This window comes from Taeniopygia guttata, chromosome 4 (genome assembly GCF_048771995.1).
Source record: "Taeniopygia guttata chromosome 4, bTaeGut7.mat, whole genome shotgun sequence".
NCBI classification, from domain to species: Eukaryota; Metazoa; Chordata; class Aves; order Passeriformes; family Estrildidae; genus Taeniopygia; species Taeniopygia guttata.
Window position 1 is genome coordinate 12,256,880 of NC_133028.1, and position 22,383 is coordinate 12,279,262.

At 38.0% G+C, this 22,383-nt stretch overlaps 1 protein-coding gene across 7 annotated transcripts in view; it reads left to right on the forward strand.

Annotated features, from left to right (window-relative positions):
* Window positions 1-22,383, forward strand: part of C4H4orf50 (chromosome 4 C4orf50 homolog) — an 85,880-nt gene that overhangs the window by 7,873 nt on the left and 55,624 nt on the right. For 6 of the 7 annotated variants that reach the window (XM_072927989.1, XM_041715658.2, XM_072927990.1 and 3 more), the window contains exons 5-12: window positions 3,117-3,231; window positions 3,983-4,107; window positions 4,476-6,701; window positions 7,447-7,548; window positions 9,325-9,471; window positions 13,935-14,111; window positions 16,212-16,268; window positions 16,673-16,855. In XM_072927989.1, coding sequence (XP_072784090.1) covers window positions 3,117-3,231; window positions 3,983-4,107; window positions 4,476-6,701; window positions 7,447-7,548; window positions 9,325-9,471; window positions 13,935-14,111; window positions 16,212-16,268; window positions 16,673-16,855 — 3,132 coding nt within the window. The remainder of the gene's footprint in view (window positions 1-3,116; window positions 3,232-3,982; window positions 4,108-4,475; window positions 6,702-7,446; window positions 7,549-9,324; window positions 9,472-13,934; window positions 14,112-16,211; window positions 16,269-16,672; window positions 16,856-22,383) is intronic. The other variant, XM_041715657.2, reaches the window with a different exon arrangement.

The following is a 22,383-nucleotide window of genomic DNA, read 5'->3' on the forward strand; positions in this document are numbered from 1 at the left end:
AGCTCTGCTCATGCTGTAATATGGCATTCAGCTTCTGCCAATTCGTTTGGCTGACGAGGAACAATTATTTTCACAGAGTGGACTCAAACAAAGTTTTATTCTTCATGCACTGAGGTGCAGAGTATTTTTATTGAGACTTTAAATAAAAGTGAGATCAGCCTCACACTCATTTAGATTGTGACCTGATATCCCAAGAACTCTCCTGATTTAAACTGCAATTAACTAAGAGGTAATGGGCATGAAAAAACACTTTCGTATTGGAGGTCAGTCAGACTCTGAGAATTTCCAGAACTGGGAGAAGCTATAGAGGACCTTGTACCCATAAAGCTAGAGGAAATATAGACTTTTTTTTTTTTTTTAACCTGGTAGGGGAATGCACTTTTGCAGGCCTCGTGATTTTATCCCATCAGTGATTCTAGAGTCCCAAAGCAGTGAGCTCCAGGAGGTTGTCTCTGTGAGGGAGTGGAGAGATCGTCCTGCAGTAACCAGCAGCATGTGGGTGACCTCTGAGGAGAGCTCAGATGCTGCACCTTACCCCACGTGTCTCTGGAGCTGCCCCAAGGTGGCAGAAAGACCAACTGCTTACCATGAGCCATTGCTATAATTACTTTAACTGGTGTATTCACTTTTCCTTGGGAATGAAGAATACAGTTTAAAAATATTTTAAGATACTTCTTGAGGGACTTTCACGGAGTTGTAAACAGATATAACAAACAAATGCATTATTAGGGTACTGCACAGCTGAAGTCAAGAGGTGTGAGAGCTTTCAGAGCTAGAGAAGAAGTAGTGAAGAATTACTATTGGTTTGATAAAACTGAGAAAAGGAGAAAAAAAATGTCGAGTTATTTAAAGATGGGAAAGCAAGGTACATAACAGACTAATTGCTTGAGACCAATCCAAGAAGTCTTCAAGAAACAGTATTCTTTCTATTTAGTACTCTAATAAAAGCCTTTTTTTTTCTCTACATGAAGTTTTCTAACAATTTCTTTTTGAAGTATTAATTTACATTTCTGGTGTCATAGGAAATTAGAGTCTCAGTTACCCAGTCTTTGGTATAAATAAACAGTCTTTGGTATAAATAAACATTATTTGTGTTTACTCTGCTGCAGAGTGGGTAATGTTCTTTAAATACTGTGTATAGTATCAGCAGCATCAAGTCTTGTGCCTTCTGCATTTCTGGTTGTCTCTTCTTCCTATGTTGGTACTGCAAGTACACTTGCATTTTTCTAGTAGAAAATGACTTGAGATAGCAGGGAAAAAAAAATTCAGTATCTAGGATAAAAGGAGGAGGGAGACATCTGGTGTTTTTTCTGTAAAACTGAAAGGGTTTTCCCCTTATCTAGAGTTTTACCAGCGTGTATTAAAATAGAATTTCTCAGTCTCATCACCTCAATCTTGTAGTATTTAAGCCAAAATAGTTACAAGAAAAATTCTATTTGATCTCACCCTACTCCACCAACAGCTATAGAAATGAGAAATTGTGTGCAATACAAGATCCAAATAGACTGAGCACCAAGAGGTGAACTGCATCTCATGGTGGAGTGTAGTCTCTAAGAAAATCTTGTAGAAAACTTGATTTCCAAACTCAGTGTCAGTATCCTATCTGCAATATTTCAGTTGCAGTATATGCAAAAAAAGCAGCGTGTTGCATGTGTCTGTGTGTTGACTTATCGGTTTCCACATGTGAGCATTAGGAACTCTGTTGAAGGTGAGGGAAATGTATGAAAAAAACAAACAATGCATCTTTCTGCAGCTTCCACATGACAGGTGAGGTCTTGATTTCTCAGTGTGGTGTTCTGCCACCTGAGCCTTGTGTCTTACTAATCATTTTGTGTAACTTTATTTTGGCAGTACCTACATATAAATCAAGAGTTGATATCTGTAAAGAAATAAATGAAAAGGTGCAGGAAAGGAATGATTGTGTTTCAAGGAATTGGAATTAGTTTCAAGCAGGTTGTCCAGAGAGGCTTTGGATGCCCTACCTCCAGAGGTGTTTAAGACCAGGTTGAATGAGGCCTGAGCAAGCCTGGTCTAGTGGAAGGTGTCTCTGCACATGGCAGGGGGGTTGAAACTAGATGACCTTTAAGATACCTTTCAACCCAAACCATGCTATTAGTTGATACTACTGAGAAAATAAGGGAAGAAATCTTGGAAGTGTTGTGGTTTCCACTTAAGTTGTGCCTCCCAGTCAAGATCTTTTAATAGAGAACAACAGTGAGGCAGCTGACTTGGGTTGAAATAAAAATTATTCTCACTGGTGGTCCTGTGGAAGGTCAGCAGCCTTTCCTGACTCACTAGGAACTGAAGATTTGGAAGTCATTGCCTTTCCCATCCATAGGTAATTTTAAAATTGTAGGTCAGTGCAAAGGGACCAGATTTATTTTCTGCTGGTGTTTGATGCCACTGCAGGAAGACAAAAGTGCCTGTATTGGCTTGGTTTCTATGGTGTAGCTGTTTTGGTACTGTCTCAATGATGTTTTGTTGAGACAAATGAATCTGATTTTTTTTGTTCACTGAGAATGAGTGCAGTGCATGTGAAATGTGATCTGCTGTTATCAAGCAATTGGGGTATCTGCTTTGCATTAGAAAGTGTCAAAATTTTCAAATTCAGTCAGGGACTCAAGATAAATGTTAAGAACAGAATATGAAATATGCAATTAAATTATCAATGGAAAACCAAAATTTTATTTGGAATGGTTATTCCACTTTGAGTTCTTCCAATATAGCAACAATTGTCTTTGTAGCTGGTCACTGAACTATTAGTCTTATTCCCTACTTGATTGGACTTTCTTTTATCTTTGTTGATTATCTTATAATTTAGTCACTGTTCCACCTGTGGTCTGACATATCACATGCTTATGATTTAGATTTTCTTAGTTAATGCTTTGTAAAATATGAAGGGAAAACTAGAGGAAAGTTTATGATTACAACATTTACTGGAAAATGTTGAAATAAAAAAAGTTGTATGAAACAATATCATTTGTAACGAAATAATGGGTCTTTTGAATGTAAAATAGTAAAGGAAATTTATTTGCCTGTTTTTCATATCACAAGCACCATATACATGTGTATAACCTGTGGAATTTTTTCCTTCTCCACCCCCTTTTCCCATTAAGAATGGAAATCTAATTCAGGATGAAGTTCAGAGTCTGAAATGGAGGGCAGTCTTGGATTCACTCAGAAGCAGACCTACTCAAACTGCAGTTGTATTGCTACATGATAAAGAGTCTGGTATGCAAAGAAATCTGAGTTTTTGCTTTCATTTCTGTGACGTGAAAGTCAAGATGATTTCATTCATGGGGTGTGTATGACTTAAAAGGTGTAAACCTGTAAACCCTTTGAAAATCCTCCTAATCTGTAAACTGTATCTGGGGAAGGTGAAATGATAACTGTTTGCCACTATTCAGATTTCACAAGAAATCCTAGAACTTTCCAGAAACTACAGAGGTGAGGGGGTACTTCGTATGTCCCGAATGAAGTACAGTATTTGGGACTGCCATGCAGCAGACAGATTTGCTCTTCAGACCAAACAACGTGAAAGCTCTTTTCTTGACAGATTAGATCAGGTAAATTCTTCCAACATAAATTAATGGGATTTTTATAGCAAATTTTAGTGTATGTAAATGCAGACCTGCACTGAATAATTTTAACCTGCAAGTTTAATCCCTAGGTTTTCACCTGGCCAATATGATGAAAAGTATTTACATTTCTAAATGCTTTGAGAACTGGAAACCATGAACCCCAAATATGCCTTGTTTTAGACCTTGATATTTGCGGGTTTTATGAAGCTCATTTTCGTGTTTAACATCATGCTTGTATCTGTATCAGTGGTGATGTATGCTGCTGGTAGAGAAGGTAATTTCGAGCATACTCTCACTAAAATATTTTTCTATGCAGAACATCTTCTTGGATGGTTTTGGGTTTGCTTTTTGTGTAGCTATCTGGGAGTGACATTACATTTACCAGTGCTTTACCATAACAGAAACACCAGCCTGTAGTTGTGATGGACTAAAGCAGATGGAGGAGCTACCAGAGGACCTTGTACCAGTTTTGGAATGCAGGTCCAGTGCCTTTGTGAAAGTTACTGGTCTAGCTGAGACTAAGCAGGTGAGAAGAAAAGTTACTGCTCTTCTTGCTATCTTTGTGCACAGGGAGCATGTGAAATTTGAGAGAAAATGAAGAGTTGGTGTATTTAAAGGTGAATAAAAAAGTAGCTTTAAATCATAGCTACTACAGATGCTTTACAAAGTGAATACTGATGTGCACTAAGACAATGGCTGACTTACTCATACCTAATTTGTAACATTACTCTTGTTGCAAGCCTTTAAATTATTTGAAAACCCTTTGTATGGAAATATTTTTTCTCATCAATCTGTAATCAAGTATTTTGTGGGTGAAGAAAAAACCAATTATGATTAGTATGTTACTTAGCATATATTTTTGAGTTTCAAACATTTCTCATTTGTTATCATCAGGTCACCCTTGGACCACAGAGGGCAAATACTCTAGATGACAATTTCACTTTGCTCAGATGTACCCCAAGTCATCATGCAGCAGGACTGCTTCCCTCTTGTTCTGAGAAGTTACCCAATAATGAGACAAGTAAGGAAACCAGAGATGAAGGAACTTTTTTTCACTTGAAGGAACACACTATAACTCCACCTGTGAAGACATTCCCTGCTTCTGTGGTTGAAATCTTAATGAGGAAGAAGCTTCAACTGACTTTTTTTGAACTTGGAAGATGTCACATAACAGCTTTTAACACTGAGAAGAAAATGAGGAATTTGAGTTTCTGTGAGACAAATACTAATCTTTGGTTTGATGGCCTTTGCATTGTTGCAAAAGGAGAATTTTATGACAGAGCTACGGAACTTCTCCATGGAGCATTGCCTTCCACAATAGCTGAAATTTTCAAAATTTTCACATCTCTAGAAAAATACAACATGGAAAAACACTGGGGAAACAAGCAAATTCTGCCAAGTGTGAGTAAAAACAAATATCTGGATAAAGATGTTGATGATGAAAAGTATCATCAAAAAATCTTTACAGGGGGAGCTGAAAGAGAAGAAATACAGAATGACAAAGCCCAACAACAACAGGGGACCTGTCATCTTGAAGAAAGTTCTAAAGTTTCCTACAAAACTGAATTTTTCAGTTCTGGGAAGCCAGGAGTGGAAGCCAAAGAGAATCTCCATAGCACGCAGGGTGCCCAGAGTTTATCTGCTGATTTTAAAGACTTTGAAAAGTGTTTTGAAGGGAGTCCTGTACAAATGGAGGAAGAAGAAAATATGGCAGAAAACTGCATCCCTGATGTGAATAGTAGATGTGATGGAGAAGACATAATTGAAATGGAAGAGAAAGGAAAGCAGGCTCAGAAACCAACTCACCAAACCAGCCACTCCAGCAATGTTGACCTGAAAAAAAAGAAAGACCAGGCCTTGAAACTACGTGAACCAAATAAGAATTTCTCATGTCAAAAAATAGCTGCTAAAAATGTGCAGCATGAATACTCTCAGAATTTTTTTTCATCAGATGAAGAGAGATATCTAGTAAACTTCCTGTTTCCTCTGCAAGAGAGGTCTGTGTGCTTAAGTAAACTCTTCCAGCCAGGGACCAGTTTTTATAAGTGTTTCTGTCATCTGTCAACCTGGGAAGCTGGAAATGAATGTAATGTGAGAATATCTGTACTGGAAAAAGCAGTGGCTGTGTGTTCTCAGAGGATATTTCTGCTGATGCAAGAGAATGAAAATTACTCCAAAAAAGTCTGTACATTACAACAGGAGAATGACAGATATGCTCAGATGATGTATGCCCTGGAAGAGGAGATGGATACATATTTTCAATCTGTTTTAGCAGCAGATGAAGCTAACGTTGCTTCATTCCAAAACTTACTTAATGAGAAAGAAGTTGCTGGTGGATGTTATAGTAACTTTACAGAAGAAAGCACCATGACCCCAGGAACATTTTCAGTTGCAACTTTTTCTAAGAATCTCTCATATGTTGAAGAGAAAACCAGGAATTCTGAAAAAGATTCATGGACAATTGCATCAAATAAACTTCATGGGAGTGTTCTATCTCTGAATGAAAGGAAAATTAGGTACTTCCAGCTGCTTTCTGTCCTGAAAGAAGAAAGAAGCAGATGTTTCAAAGAAATGGCTAAATTATTACAAGACAAGGAGAACTATGTAGCAAAATATAACGAATTAATACAAGAGAGAAAGAGAAATTTGCAAAGAATAGCTCTTTCTGAAGGCGAAAAAGAAACTTTGTTGGGACATTTGGCAGAGATAAAGTGTGAGCAAGACAAATACAGGACCTTAGTTTCAGAACTCCAGGACTGCAAAACTAGCTGTTATCAAACCATTTCTGACTTACAGGAGAAAAACCGTGTACTGCAAAGAGAGATAGACAGAATCAAGCAAGAAACTTCAGAACAGCTTGATGAGTTTCAGAAAGCAAAGGCAAACTTTATTTTAGAAAATAAAAATTTAAAAGAATTAATATCTTCTTTGGGTTTCACCTGTGAAGAGCTGAGAAAAGAGAGAAGTACGGGAATAAAGAAAAATGTAGTAGAACTAAAAGAAGAAAGTCAACAACCTGGTCTTAAGCCACAGAAAGTTGAAACAGCATGTAGTGTAACGCAAACTGAAGAGCAGGGAGTTCTGGCTATAGATCCTTCAGATTATTCCCCTGGGAAAAAGGTAAATAATAACAGTAAGGAATGTTATCAAGCAGGCTCTTCAAAAGAAAGGGAGGTGCAAATGTCATTTGGAGGACAAAGCTGAGTGATGGAGGAAACTGTAACCTCTAACATGAGCCGAGGTGCTCAAGTTAACTTTGAAATAGAAGGCAAAATGCCAGAGAGGGGTTTGGGGTTTTTTTGGAATGTTGTTTTAGAGAATGTTAAAGTGATACAGCAAGCTACAAAGCTAAAAATAATACTTAAAAGACTGCATTGTTCAAGGTTTTAAAAAATTACTTATGTTATTGCAAGAGTGAAAGCTTTTACAAGAAGCTTTTATTCTACCACAAGTTCTCCTAACAGAAACTTTTTATAATGGTGAAAATGTCATGTTTTGGTGAAAAGTGTGCACATGATCGTTTTATTTTGATTTGGTCTAATTTTTTAAATTCTTCTGATGTATATGAAGCATTGCTCTAAAGACAGGATCTTTATTCATGGTGGATTTCATATCTATGTTTTTCCTCTCTAGTCATGTATCTTACACCACAGTGAATTTCTATGTGGACATTTCTATGTACTTATAAATGCAGAACTACTACTTCACTTGAGAGTAGTCAACAGGGAAATATTTATATGTAATACCTTGATTTTATGCAATTTTTTTTGTAGTAGTTTAGGAGGAAACCATCTATTGTTCTGTAAACGGCTGTGTGCCCTTTGGTACAGGTGAGAGGAGTCATCATGTCTTTTTGTCTGTCCAGGGCAGCATGTTTGAAAGCTACAGTCTGATGAAAGAGCAAGTCAGAAAGGTGGAAGAGGAACTAAAAACACAGCAAAAGGAATTAGAAAAATCAAAAAAAGAGGTAACCTTCTACTTTTATGTACTTCTGAGGATCAAATTTGTTTTTTCTTATGTTTTCTTGCATGGCTGTCTTCTTTCACAAAACAGGGAAGTCTCTGATCTGCAGAACCAAAACGTTCCTCTGATCTTTGAGTGATGAATGGCACAGTCACTCTTGGTTGGCCAGAACATGGAGGGAAGCTGCATTCCTGCAGCACTCTGGCAGGGGCTGAGTGCCCTGATAAAGGCACACACAACAGCCTGCCTGCTCTGGGCAGCTGCTTCCCTCCACATCACTGGGAATGAGGAGAAGGAGAAGGTAGTGGAAGCACTGAGGGTTACTGCAAACCTGAATTGAAAGTAGGTTTTGAGTGAGAAGCCAGCTCATGTGCAGCCTGGCACTGTCAGGGGTTTGCTGCATCCAGAGGCATTGCCAGGCGTGCTGCCCCTTCTCTCCACAGCTGTGCAGCAAACACCAAGTCCAGCAACGCCTTCTTGGAGACTTCCAAGTGTGGAGGGGGAGTTCTGTGTCTGTGTGAAGTACATCCGCACTTTTGGCACCATCTGAGGAAGTTTTCAGTATTGTGCCTTTCCGAATGCATTAGACATTCACATTCCTATTTTTATTAGTCAGTCTCCACTCCATGCACATCTAAGCAGAATTTGTTGGGTTTTGGGGCAGGAATATATTTATGGGGTTGTAACAGGCATCACTCACACACCCTGTGGAGAAACTATTGGCAGCAACAGGTGTGTTGAGTATGTAAAAGAAAAATGGTAATAAGGTTTTTGTGGTGGTTGTCTGAAATTATTGTCCTTTGAAAGCTGTTTTATAAGACTGCCCAGCTTTCAAGTGAGGCAGCAGGAATGAAAGGATGGATTTAGATGACTGTTGGATGGTTAGACAAGGACTTCTGACCTTGTATTTTGAACATAAAGAGACAGGGGGTTTTTTTTATTTCTTTTGTAAAATCTGATTACCTTGGGTCCTTCTTATCCTTTTATTTGTTATAAGGAAGTTGTGTGTTAAAATACTTCTCTCAGTTTACTTAAAATAATGTGAAACCTTTGCTTCCAGAAGGCAGAAAAAATGATATATCATAGGAAGGAAAGAGGTTGCTGTCAGGCAACCACCTGAGCTGTTGAGGAGCTTCTTTGTGGTTTTTGGTTTGGATTTGTTCTTGTTTTCAAAACTACAGTTAATGTGTGTAAGTGGAATAAAGGCAGAGTAGAAAAAAATTAAAAGTTGAGCATATGGAGGGCTTTTTCCCCCCTTCTTTGCATTCTTCATTTTTGACATTTTTGTTTTGATTCTTATACTGAATTAAACACTGCATTGTGCCAGCTACTAGGGAGAAAATTAACTCTGTCCCAATTGAAACCAGGGCACATTCCTCAAGAAAACTATTTCCCCTTGCCCAGCTAATAAAAATCTTGCTTTCACGTTGCTCTGAGGGCTTTCAATGATGTAACCTGTGAAATCATGTGTGCATACACCACTGCTTTTTTAAACTTTATTCAGAGTATTCATGGTACCTTCATATTTAGAAATAAATTCAAATAATACTTTTGGCATAGCTCTAGTGAGATATTCTATAGGACATACTTCTAGAGTTGCATTCATGTCTTATGATAAGATTGTAGTCTATTGTATAACTTCATTTATTTTAATCAATTTATAACAATTCAAAAGCTATGATGTAGAGAGCAGCCTCAAATCCATGGTTGTAAGCTGGTATTGAGAAAGGATACCACTGCAGGACTAATTATACTCAATAATTTTTGTTCTTCCTGTTAGGCTCAGAAGTGGTACAGAGAGCTTGGTTTTGCTGAAACAAGGTGTGAAGAAACCAAAACTCGTTTGATGCAGGCTCTCTCAGAACTAGACCGCCTTAAGCAAGAAGTTGGGGACAAAATGCAGGGAAAGCAGCACTGCAAATTAATGGTATGTATGTAAATGGCATGGAAAAAAGCATGGTCCTTGGGAGGAGTGTTCTGGCTGCAGAAACGCCCATCACGGGTGTTCGGAAGAGATTTGAAGCAAGTGTAGAGCCTCTCCAGGCACTGAAAACTTAAAAGAGAGCAGATGTTATGCAAGGTAGACAATCTGTCTGCAGAATAGTCCAGGTTCTGGGCTCTGCATGGGCAATAGAAACACCTCACTTCTTTCTTTAGGAGGGCTTTTGTTCTGCTCTCTTTAGCCAAAGTCATTTTCAGGTGGCCTCCAAGAAAGGTCTTGGAGGAGTTTGCAGTGTTTCCACTATTTGGCCTTTTTGCCCTGATTTCAGGCTTTGTAGCCCTGATTGCTGGATTTGGACAGGCAAAGTGACACTGTGGCAGATGGTGTGGATTAAAGTCAAAGTCATTAATGGATGCATGTGGCCCAAATATGTGTCCCCAAAATCTAGGAAATCTTTCTATCTTACTGGAATGTGTTTATATCACAGAAAATCTGGGTTTGCTGTAAATTAAACTTTTTTCATTTTCAGGTGGTTCTTTGTCTTGATACAGGTTTATATTTTCCACCAAAATGAAGTGTTTTATGGGAAGAGTTTTAATTACTGAATAATCTTCTGGAAGCAGCTTTTATAAAGACTTTTCAGCTCACCCTGTAATTATTTTTGCCCTCCTTAACTGGTGAGCTGCAAAGAAGAAATATGCAATTTCTACTAGGTGGAAAACCACATTTGTAGCATTCTACAAATATTTGCAGATTCATTTTGAACAAGTTGGATAGATATGGCTTTAGAAGAAAATAGAAACAAATTCTGGAAAATATAAGGAATCTGAAATCCGTTCAGTTGCCTAAATGTCACAGTTTATCCCAGTTTAAGGCCTTAGGGCATCCTGATTGAAGGTGTACATAGCCACCTGGAAGTCCTAGGCAGTTTTTTCATGTTAGATTGTACACCCTACATGGCACTATGGGCTAGTGTTTAGACAACTGAATTCTGACTTTTAAATGAAAAATGTAAAAGTTTTTTTGTGTCATTCTGATGTATTGGCATGTAGCATCCTAATACAAGAGAATCTATTTCAAGCAAGAGGAAATGCCCAAATTGTTTGAAAATAAAAAGAAATGTGTCATGTGTTTTGTTTAAGCTAACAGATAATATTTTGGGTGCATTTTTGGAAAATTGAGCTTTAATCCTTTTTTGGGGACCGTCTGGGGCAATTAGTGTTTATTATGTTGGTCAGTGAATTAAAGATGGCAATTATTCCTATGACTCACATGGGAATAAAATTCATTGACCTTGTCAGAATGTTTTTACACTGGAAAAAGTGCAGGTCAGCCTTTCACTATAAAACCGTGGCACTTTTAAATCACTGCAACAACTTATGTTTTCAAGTTACTGTTTATTGATCAGTAGGATACATTTATGCAATAGTGTGATGATGTTTGGTTTAGGTCTGACTTCTTATAGACTTAGTGTCAAATTTTTGAATACAGATGTCTCATTCCAGGGTCAAAGATGCAGTCCATGTACTTCACAAAGCTGCTTGATGGCAAAACTAATTACCTGCATAACTCAAATCCATTATGTTTTAACCAAATAATATTTATTTTGTTGGCACAATTTAGCAAGTAGTAGAATAGAAAATAGACTAGATATATCTTAACAAAGGTAATCTTTATTTCAATAATTCATTTTTAAATAAACTTTTTAATATACACCAAGCTGTTGGTAGTGGGTTTGTGTGAGGCCTTAAAATATGAGATAAGTTTTTCTAGATTAAAAGAAAAAGACTCATTGTCACAGAAAAGATCATGATCTACTTTTCTAGCATCATGTTACTTCCTGAGGGCAGTTTTGTTGACCAGTGATCCAGTTTCTGTTTTCAGTTACTTGCTACCCTTGACCAAAACTCTTTTTCATTACTCAGAGTTACTAATAAACCCTTATACAGTAAATCACAGTAATTTATGCTTTTTCCTGTTCTAAATTTCATTTTTCTTGAACACTTCTTGCTGCAATGCTTGAAAGAAGTGAAGATGTTATCACCCTGGGCCGAGAAGCCAGTGTTTGAAATATGCTGTGTTTTGAGTGTGTCTTTTATAACTTTTTGCATTTTTTATGTTGTCCAGGCCCTGCTGCCCAGGGATCCTAGTTGTCACCTGAGACTCCATAAGGCTGTCATGGTGTTATTCATTGCAAGTAAAAGAGAGCTAAGATAATATATTTGAAGCTTACTGCTAGGACTCTGTTTCAGTGAACTGTTTGCTAACAGGTGAAATATGCTTTAGCCTAGGAGTTTTTGGGTGAGTTTTCTGGGATTTTGAGGTGGTGCTGTGGTTGAATTTAAAAGAAATATGGGAGTGAGCAGAAAGGGGGCAGGGTACTGTTTACAGATTTAAAATTTATAGAAGAATTTTGCATGAAATGCACACAGTAAAAAAGGCACCAGGCTTCCCCAGTGAACTCCTGATGACTGTCTGCAAAAAAAGGCCTCCAGCAAAAAATGTTGTAGTCCTTCTCATTTTCTCACTGAGTTTTCAGACAATCATAATTCACAAGAGAAGAGGAAAATACATGTTTTATTTATAATGTTTAGGTACCAACTTCAAAAAGTAGTAATCTTGCCAGGTTTTATAAGAATGCAGTGTGTTAAATGCTATGTTTTAGGCTTAGTTATCCTTTGGTTATTTTCCAGTCCCAGCTGCTGGGTTCTTCATCCTTCTGGAGCTTGACTACATAACCTAATGTCACTGAAAACTGGGACATCTGACAGAGTGCTCATACATAAATCCTGTTTGCCTCATTTGTGTGTTGAAGCTGCAGAAAACTGCTAGTGGGTCAGCCAAATGCAAAAGGAAAGAGGGAACTTTTCCCTGTCTCTGACCTCCACACAGTTGTTTTATTTTGCCACCTTTTTTCCATAAAGCATCTTCAGTTTAGGAGTGTTTCCCTTTTGGTTTTAACATACTTTTCGTGTGGGAGAGAAGATAAAGGAAATACCTTGTCATGGACTCGTCCTCAGGCTTTTGTCCCTGCAGCCCAGGTCTAATCCATCGCGATGCATCCAGCTGTTCCTATTGTTCTCTTGACACAAGAGGGAGCCAAAAAGTTTGGTACAAAGCATCTGACCTGCTCCAGTGCTGTGCACAGAGGATTGGCTTCCTGGGGAGGAGCACTGTGACAGTGACATAATTCTGGTTTAATCTGTGTTGCAGTGATGGGCTGCAGGCAGAGTAATGTGATTTATCAGTTCAGTTTGCTGTTCCCTATGGAATGGTGCCTTCAGCGTGTTGCAGTCAAGGGTGTCAAAGGCAGAAAGGCTGGCAAAAAGGCTGGGAAAAATTTATTCTGGTGTTGTGCATCAGGGCTGAGTAAAAACTTATTTCTCAGTTGTATCAGTATTTGTAACTATTAAAATCAAACTATCACTCTGTGTTGTCAGAAAGTTATATGGTTTTACCACAGTAGTATATCATGGGTCTGACTATAATTTTTAGCTTAATCTTCTATATATATAAAGTGTCTATATATATATATATATATATATATATATATATATATAAAGTATATATTCCTTATATACTGATACTTACATTATCAGAAATCTTGACAAGCTATGTGTATCAACTCAATATTTTTTTTATGTAATAGCGTGAGTGTGTCTCAGGATACTTCCTTCTCCTTCAGATTTGCCTCATTCTAAATCTATATATTTAATCAGGCAGTGTTACTTGTAGGAGCTGACCTTATGATGCTGACCATCAATCTAAAGCTCTCAATAATCCTCTCAATCTAAGTGCATGGAACTGGGGAGAAAAGAAATTGAAGAGTGGGGGAGGAGTTAAATTCAGAAGCTTCTCTTTCCACTTGTTCTATATCACTTGTTCTATGTATATCTATTATTACATTTTAATGTAAATATATTTTTTAGAAATTTTTACTTAAGATCTGATTAGTTTATTAATAATCTTCCAGAACAAATAAATATTTGGGAGACTGGAATTATCTTACTGAGATAAATATATGTAGAAAAATAAGGGACATACTGCCTCTTGTTGAAGTAGGAGACTGGGAACTTCTGAGTTTTTTCCTTACTCACTATGTGACCACAGATTGGTCACTTCATCTGTCTTTGCCCAGTTTCCCCATTTATTAAATCATTGCAATACATGTATTTACCTTGAAGAAATGTTGTGTGAATCCAATTTTATGCTTCTTCTCACAGGGGTCAAGTACTCTTTACATATAAAGAGTTTAAGATTAGTGTAAAATATTAGTGCTAATATGCTCATGAAGTTTTGGTATCATACATTTTATAACAGCTTGCTTCTTTTTGATGTACAAGGTGGGTAGTTATATTGATTGAAATGTTCTGTGGTATAAGACATGATTAAGAATATTTTTGTTGTTTTATATGCCTACATTTAAAATCTGTGTATTTTCTCTCTAGCCTGTGTACACATTGAAGGATACCCAGGAAAAAGAAGTGAATAAAATAGCCAGTAAGAGATTAGAGCAGCAAGTGTTGACCATGAAAGCCCAGCTCAGAGACCAGGCTGCATTACAAAATCAGTTTCGTGACTTGCAAAATGAAGTGAAACTCCTTCAGGCTCAGCTATGTGAAAAGGTATAAAATAGTTTTCTGTGTGCTCAAATGTGAGCTTAGACATCAGATTCTGCATCTCTCTTTTCAAAGGGGAGAACCAAAATAGTCTTCTTTCCTGGGAATGAATCTGAGGATAGATGGTTTCCAGGCATATAAAAGTACTACTGTCTTCAGAGAAATAGGGCGAAGATGTAAACTGCCTGTGTGATCCATGTTATGGAAAAATGATAGATGATCATGAAAATTCAGTGTCTGCTCTAATAGTGTAATGCAAGCACAGTGGTGCTGAAATTCTTTACAGAGTGACCTCCTTGGCTTAAATTTTCAGGATTTTTAAAAATTCCCAGCTCTCTTTTCCCACTATATCAGATTATGAAACTCCAAGCTAATAATAGAATTTTGATAGAGTTTTCCTATCATTTTTGGTTCATCTGCTTGGGTAACACATGAAGAGTTTCATTCAGACATTTTCAGATAGGTGTGTGGTTTGGATTTTTGTCATGGTTATTCTGATGAGAACCCCCATGTATGCACAAATGCACTGACACAAGTTTGTACACTTTTGCATTATATTTCACCTGGCAAACCAGAGCAGGTACATTAAGATTTGCAGAGCTGCTGCTGTAAGTGTGACTACAGGTACTGAACTCTTGGGTGGAAACAAATTCCTCCTAAGACTTCTTTCCCTTAGATTTTGTTTCCTATTGGGAACTACATTTTGGAACAGGATGTGAGCCAAATTGGAATTGCTCATCAGGCTCTTGAACAGCTACTAAATGGCATGTTCTCAATAGTGCTCTTTGTTTTTCATAGCCTGATACAACAAGTAGAACATGCTTCTACTCTGAAATACAAGAGATTATTGTCTTCTCCCTACTGGGAACAGGTTTCATTCTACTTTCTCCACAGTAAACCCATCTTCCTATAATTTTTGTTTCTCTTTTGTTGTTGATTTTCTGATGGTTTGGTAGTGTAGTTTTGTTTTGTTTTTCCTAGCTTTATCCTGTGCTGTGGTTTGCTCTAAACCAGGCTTCTCTCAGGCATGGGTTAGGGGATGCCTCTTAGAAGAACAGTGTTGGTGAAATGAAACTGTTCTGTAGTGTCTGGTGTCACATCAGGTGATAGGTGAGTGAAGGGTGAGATGTGCTGTCCATATAAATGGACAAATCCTAATTGTTCTATTGCATCAGCAAGATGTGTTGCTCCCTGCCTCACCAAGAATTGAATGGCTCCAGTGCAGGGACCTACTGCCAGCTCTTTGTTTGTTCCCCCAGTGCTAGTGCAATGTAAAGACATGTTTCCCCTGTCCTGCCTGCTCTGATTCCTCCCAAGTCCACAATTTATTAGCTGAGGACAATGTGATCTTTTTCAGCATAACTGATTTCTCATAAAGGAGGGGTTTTTAATGATGAATAAATATCCTTACTGTAAACTTTATAGAAATATAAATTGTCAGGCAAAATAAATGCAAAGGAATCTGCATAATACTGTATTGATTCATAATGGTAATGGATTTTATGTTGCAAGATACTGTATTTCTTTTTCTGCATAATCAGAAAGTAGGGTTACCATCAGTAGATTTTAATCATAAGGAACAGACTAAATAATCTGCCCCCTGCTTCACCTCCTAATAGAGGACATGTATCAGCTGTGTCAGAGTAAAAGGTTGTTGATGTTTCCTTTCCAGAATAGAATATGCATGAAGAAAATACCTCCTCTTTTCTCTAATTTTAAAATATAATATTGATAAGGAAAGGGAAAAATTTTCGCCAAAGAATGTTTTGGAAGATTCACAGAGTAAATATGAACATGAGTGCATAATGAAGGATAACAGGTCTTTACTGTGATGCTGTTTGATTAAATAACCTCACTGATCTAAGGCTCCATCTAAGAACATCCAAAAGCCTTTGTTAATTTTTAAAATTCATGCTAATGTGAGTAGGGCAGTGTTTGTATGCAACCAATGCCTTACACTGATTCATCTTGTTTGTGGTACAGGGTCACATGGATATGCAAAGTGTACATCTCAGTGTCAGGTCTAAAACAAATACCAAAAAACTGCTGGAGTATTTCAAAGTGATTCTTGAATAAATTGATGCCGGATATTCTTCAACCTTTCAGGAGCAAGAGCTGCAGAAGAGAAAGTCTGAAGTGAAGTTGACCTTAGCTCCTCTGAAGGTACTGTGTTTCCCTGAGCACCGATTCAGGACCTACACAAGGGGTATCCCTTTGCTTACAGGTTTCTGTGCCTGTGCCTTCCTCCTGCAGCTGCCCCTGATTAGCTGGATGCTGCTGGGTTTCACCTTAGGCAAGGGCTCGCTGACATTATTGCAAGGTTACTTTCAGCCTGTCAAAAGGGAGACCTTGCACATGGAAAGGGAACATCTCTTTCCAGTTTATCTGTGCATATATATTGCTCTTGAAGGTGTGGAGGCATATAATAATGTAGAGACACGGGAATACAGTCTATAGCTTTGGGCCAAAATGTGGAATGACAGATCAGACACAAAATGTAATCTTGCAGTCTCAGAAGGGAGTGAAATGACAGAGCCATGGAATGTTTATGTGTTCATGCCACACAGGCTAAGCTGGCTTGCCTCACCCAAAAGTGCCAGGAAAGGAACAGCTTCATTAGTAGAATGCACGATGAATTCCACAGGCAGGGGTTTATTAACTCTGCATTTGATGAAGAGATGAAGAACCTGGTGAATGACATTACCCTGGCAGAGTACATGGTTGCTTTTACACCACTGTGTGATCAAGAGGTAAGTGCTCCTACTTCCTTGTAGGATCGTTATGTGTACACTATTGAATTAAGTGATGGTTTCAAAGTGTTTAGTGAGACTCAATGTGTAATTATAAAATATATTTCATTGCTTAATGTAAGTATTGCTTCAGACAAATCAGTGGAGCTGGCCATTTTACTGTTGTTGTAAGCAGGGTCTAAATTTCAGGAGCTTAAAGCAAAGTACATCAATATTCCATGCAAGAAACACCCCCCTGATATTCTGACTAAGTATCTGATGGATAATGCAGCATATATTACCCAATTTCATTTCAACTATGAATTTTGCATTTCTTTCCTGCACAATGCATTGTTTCAGATTTCTGAAGAAGTCAGGAAAAGAAAGGTCAACAGTGAAGATTTTAAAACTTAAGTCAACTCAGTGGACATTTGTATTTGAAAGGGAGTTAGTCACTTGTGTTTCTCTGGCAAGGCAAAAGTGGGAAAGAGTCTGTTTCACACCTGGTTATATTCAATATTGTCATTAATATCTTGGATGCTGGGAATAAACTTCCTAATTTTGGAGTTGCACCTACTTGAAGACTTTCTTAAGGACAAGAATCTCAATCTGGCAACCTGAAGAAACAGGAATTCCCTTGCAGTACTTCAGTGTCCATCAACAAGTTCTTCTTCCTTTTGGTTTCTGTTTTTTGGGGGTTTTTTTAAAGCCTGTAAAAGTACCCAAACAATACTCGGTAGTGTGTATGTCAACTACACTCAAGTAGAATCTTTTTGGTTAAAAGTGGGGTAGGAGGAGGAAATACTGTGTTTTACACATTTGTGTAATATTGTGTGCTTGTCACAACAGAACGCAGAATATTAGTTCATACTATGTATTGTACTTCAGCTGACACAATGCACTGCAAAATGAATACATAAAAATATTTTTTCTTAATGACACTTGACATTTTCACCAGCAGAAGGTGCTTAAAACTGGCATATAGTACAGTAAATCTACAGAATTATTTTTCTGATGAGTTTGCATTTTTACACACTGAGTGAAATTCTGTATCACGTTGATAGTGCTTATTCTTACAGTGTTACTAAGTGTAGCAAGCTATCAGTCATACTTGTTTTTGTGGCAAAAAGCAATTTAACTGTGTGCTAAGGAAAAGGTGGATTGATTCCTGCTCGCAGTATGGGACAGGACTCTGTGTCTGGCTGTGTCTCCTTGAGTACCTCAAGTGTGGCTCCACCACTGCCTCACCCAAGCTCCCACTGCACAGGAGTGTTTTATGGAGCTCATCTGTCAGAAGGGAGATAGTATTCCACTGCCTTCAGACTTTTCTGAGACACTGCTGTGATAGATGAGCATTAGTAAAGCTTGCCAACACAATAGATATCAAAATAGTGTTCACACTCACACTGTCGCCCTAAATGTTCAATTATCACAAAACTTAAGTTCAACAAGAGAGAATTAGATTAAATATATATACTGATAGTCAGTGAACTTACCTGCAGCATAGAGCCCCACATTAGATCCCCTTCTTTGACAGATATTTAGCTGTTCATACTAAGTGGAGCACAAGCCCCTTCCCATGGTGTCTAGCACTGTAGTGGCCAGAGGTCTCACTTAGGTTCAGGCACAAATAGGATTCAAGCCTGGGTTTTTTTTATCATGCAGAGAACAAACTGGCTCTTGCTGAGTGTCTTGACACTGAGCTAAAGGCTCTTCTGGTCTGTGATAAGTAGTTCCACATATAACAGGGAAAACCTTGCTATCAAGGAAGAGTTGCATGTTCTCATGAAAAATGTCTATTTCTGTGCATCAGGTTTCCAAAGAAAGACACTTCAATGAAAAAATGTCCAAGTTTCCCTACTAATAATTTATATATTTATATAATAATATTTACAATTAAAAAAAAAAAGAGAGAGGCTGTTTCATATTCATGTGATATATTCCTTTGGTTTAAAAGATCTTGTACTGAATTCTGTAGACATATGTTTAAGTGAACTAACTTTTCATCTTGGAAGTTTTATTTCTTGCTTTCAACTCTTATTCTCACTGGACTTCGCATCTAAGATTCCAGAGCTATGCCCAACATCCACTTACATAAAATTCCTTTGAAAGCTCATCTCTTACTTCCCCTCAGTTTTTCACTCCTACAGTGTTCCTAACATTAGAATTCTACTATACAAAACCCGGTGGACTGCTTTTTTTTTTTTTTTCCTTTTATTTTCCCTTTTAAATTAAAGATTTGCAATTGGCTTTATTCATTACTGGACCCAGTAAGAAGTGGAAGCCTGTCACACATTGGCAGCAAACCTCTGTGCCTTCACTTACTGATGAATTTTAGCTCAAAGTTTGCAGTGATGCCTGAAGAACTGATACAGAGCCTTTTGAAGGGAAAGGGGACTCTGTATTCATTTCAGTGCCTGGCATGGCAGTAAAAAACTTTGAGTCATGTTCTCTTTGAGTCATAGTGCTATTTAGAACTCTTTTTTTTTCTCCTTCTTTTTCGTCTGTACAGGGAGTTACATGTAGAGGAGATAGAGCTTCTTCAGCTGGGTGCTGGGATGCCCCAGCTTTGGTGGGGGACTTATGGGCACCACCACGTTACTTAAATTTACAGACCAAGGCAAACTTCAGTTCTTTGCTTATGCAGGACACAATGGATAGTTGGTCATTTCCTTCTGTTTGCCAGAAGTATTTTCTCCCTAATTTTCATCCCCATTAAAATACTAAACCACAAAGATGGTGTTATGCAAAACCCACTGTCTTTGGAGCTTCTCTTCAGACTTCACTTTCAGCATTCAAGGCTCTGCTCTCAGACATGACAAATCCCTGTTGTCCCTGTGGCTTTATTTTGCTGGTTAACTCAAGACTTCATCAGTTTAGTTCAGCAGAGCAGCATACATTTTGAAGCTTGTCATTCTTAATTATTTTCACAGCCCAGCATTACATTCAAATGCTTGTGAGTAAGAAATAAGATTTGCTTGAATCATGTAGTATCTCATAATTTTGTTCCAGCAGTGCACTCTTCAGTGAGGTGAAATACATGCTAGAGTAGTATGTTCATAAAAGAAAGCCAGTTTTCCTTCTCTTAATAAGTCCCTGTAAAGAGGACTAGGTTTTGAATTACTTTTCCTCATTATAAAACTCTACACCATAAAACTATTCATTTGTAATTTAGTTTAATTGAGCAATTTAGTATAATTTAAATTAATTTTAGTGGGGTTTTTTTAGTAAACTTATATGATTGCACAGAAGGGGTTTTATTTCAATTCTTTTTCATCCACCACCTATGTCACTTTGATGAAAGGAAAAATTCTATGCAGGATGGTGAAAAAATGCTGCCTCTCAGCTTTGAAAAAAGTCTTCTTTTGGGCAGTCATTGGAATGACAGTGTATGTCTAATATGGACTTGAAATTTTTGGAGGCACGAAGAAGTTAATTTCTAAGGCTTTGTGATATATTCTCTTTTTAAAAGACGTGAGAAACCATTGCAGCCCATTGGAGTGGAGCGATAATAAGTGTTGGCAATAGAAATATTTTAAAACCTTTTCTTGTTTTGTGTCTGGAAAATAAAAAGCATGTGGCTGAAGAGGACACATTCCTGGGACAAGGGCTGCCTCCAGCAGGTACATGTGGCACTCGGCACAGTGCCATAGCTCGGATTCACGTGCCCAATGTCAGACACAAAATGTGTGTCCATCTTTGGCCTTTTGTCTTGTCCCATTTTAATCACCTCCTTTTGAACGCTGTTTTTTTTTTTTTTTTAATTGGAAGGACCTTGGCCTCATATTTTTTTTCTTGCTTTTGTAGAATTAATTCATGGACATTATTAACAGTTACTGTTTTTCTGCCTTTCCCAGTGAAAAGAACACAGGACAGCATTCATCAGCTGACCTTGGACATTCATGTTCACAAAACATCAAACAAAAAAGGACTGGGACTTAGTTGTGCAACAGCTGCTTTACTTGGGAAGGTAAAAGTGGGAAGCAAGAGAAGATGTTCCAGATGAGTAATAGGACATGTGAAAGAGGAGGCTCGATTTTTTTCCTGAGTTTAGGTGTCTACTTGCAGTTTAAGAACCAGGATTTACCCAGACTGGGTGGCTTGAGCATGAGGCAGTGTCAGTGCTGCTTTGATGGATCAGAATCAGAGAGCCACACAAAGGAGCAAGTAAGCTTGGCTCCTCTTTCATATGGACTCCGCCCAGCCAGTACAGTTGTGCAGTATTTTGGGCCTTTTCTCTTTCTTTTGGGCTAGGTGTGGAGAAAAATGAGTATGTTTAATTCTTTCCTTCAAATGATTAAGCAAACAGTCTCTGTCTGGATGTCTGTAATGGAAAATTCTGCTCATCCAATTTCTCTTGTGCTGGAACACTTTGACCCGATGATATATTTTATATAGTCTTTCCATAGTGGATCTGAAACCATTGTGGCTGTTTGCCCTCATTTCTTAGGGCTGAAAGGGAATTTGTGCAAGGAATGTAGGGATAAATGGTAGTGCTTTTTAATGCTTTTCATGCAGTCATCTTAAACCTTATGGATGGAAAGCTCCAGGCAAGGAGTGTGTCCAGTGCAGTGAATTGTTTTACAGAATAGGATTAAATGCTCAGAACAGCATAGCTTAATTCTTCTTTCTGTCAAGGGATTTCTTTTGAGATATGTTTGGGTAGAAAAATGCTTTTTGTTTGTTTATTTGTTTGTATTTCTACTCATTACCTTGCAAGAAATCACTTACTGCTTTCCAGTGAATCGTATTTGAAGATAATAGACGTGAAATAAAATTCTCTGATGCTGTCCTTAAAATGGTTTGTGTGTGGCTGTTAAGGTCAGAGGCTTTTCTGGCACTGAGGGTGAGATATATTTCCTATATGATGTCTGTACTTCTGACAGTCATCTGTGGTAGTTTATCTATTTATTTTCATAGTTAAAGCAGACAAAAACATACTTCCAAGGAATTATCCCACCCATTTTATGTACCTGCTTTAGGTAAGTGCAGATGACTGGGCACTGAGAGGCTGCCCAGAGAGGGAGTAGAGTCTCCCTCATTGGACATCTTCAAGAACCACCAGGACACAATCCTGTGCCGTGTGCTCTGGGATGGCCCTGCTTGAGCAGGGAGGATGGACCAGATGACCCACTGTGGTCCCTCCCAGCCTGACCCATGCTGTGATTCTGTGATAAGGTGGGAAGAGCTGTAGAAGTTGAACTCCAGTGGTTGTCACGGGGGACAGGGGAGATATGCTTTGGTTCGATGAGTCCCACCCTCACAAGGAAGAAAGAATTTAGCTTGCTTTTGGCTTTCAGTCTTTTTGGGACAAGGCTCATCAAGAGCAAGGAATCTTTCAAGATGAAGGTTTCTTTGCAGGAAGAGACTTTTTTACTTGACATGCCTAAAAAAACGTGCCTTGAATGACTGGAATCACAAGTGGATGAAGTTAGTTATCAATTTTTTTAAAGGGTGAAGTCAATTGCTGAGAAATATGTTATTTTTGGCTTTTAGAGAAATTATTAAAAATACTGAGAGACATGAAATACAGATTTTAAAAGGTTAGT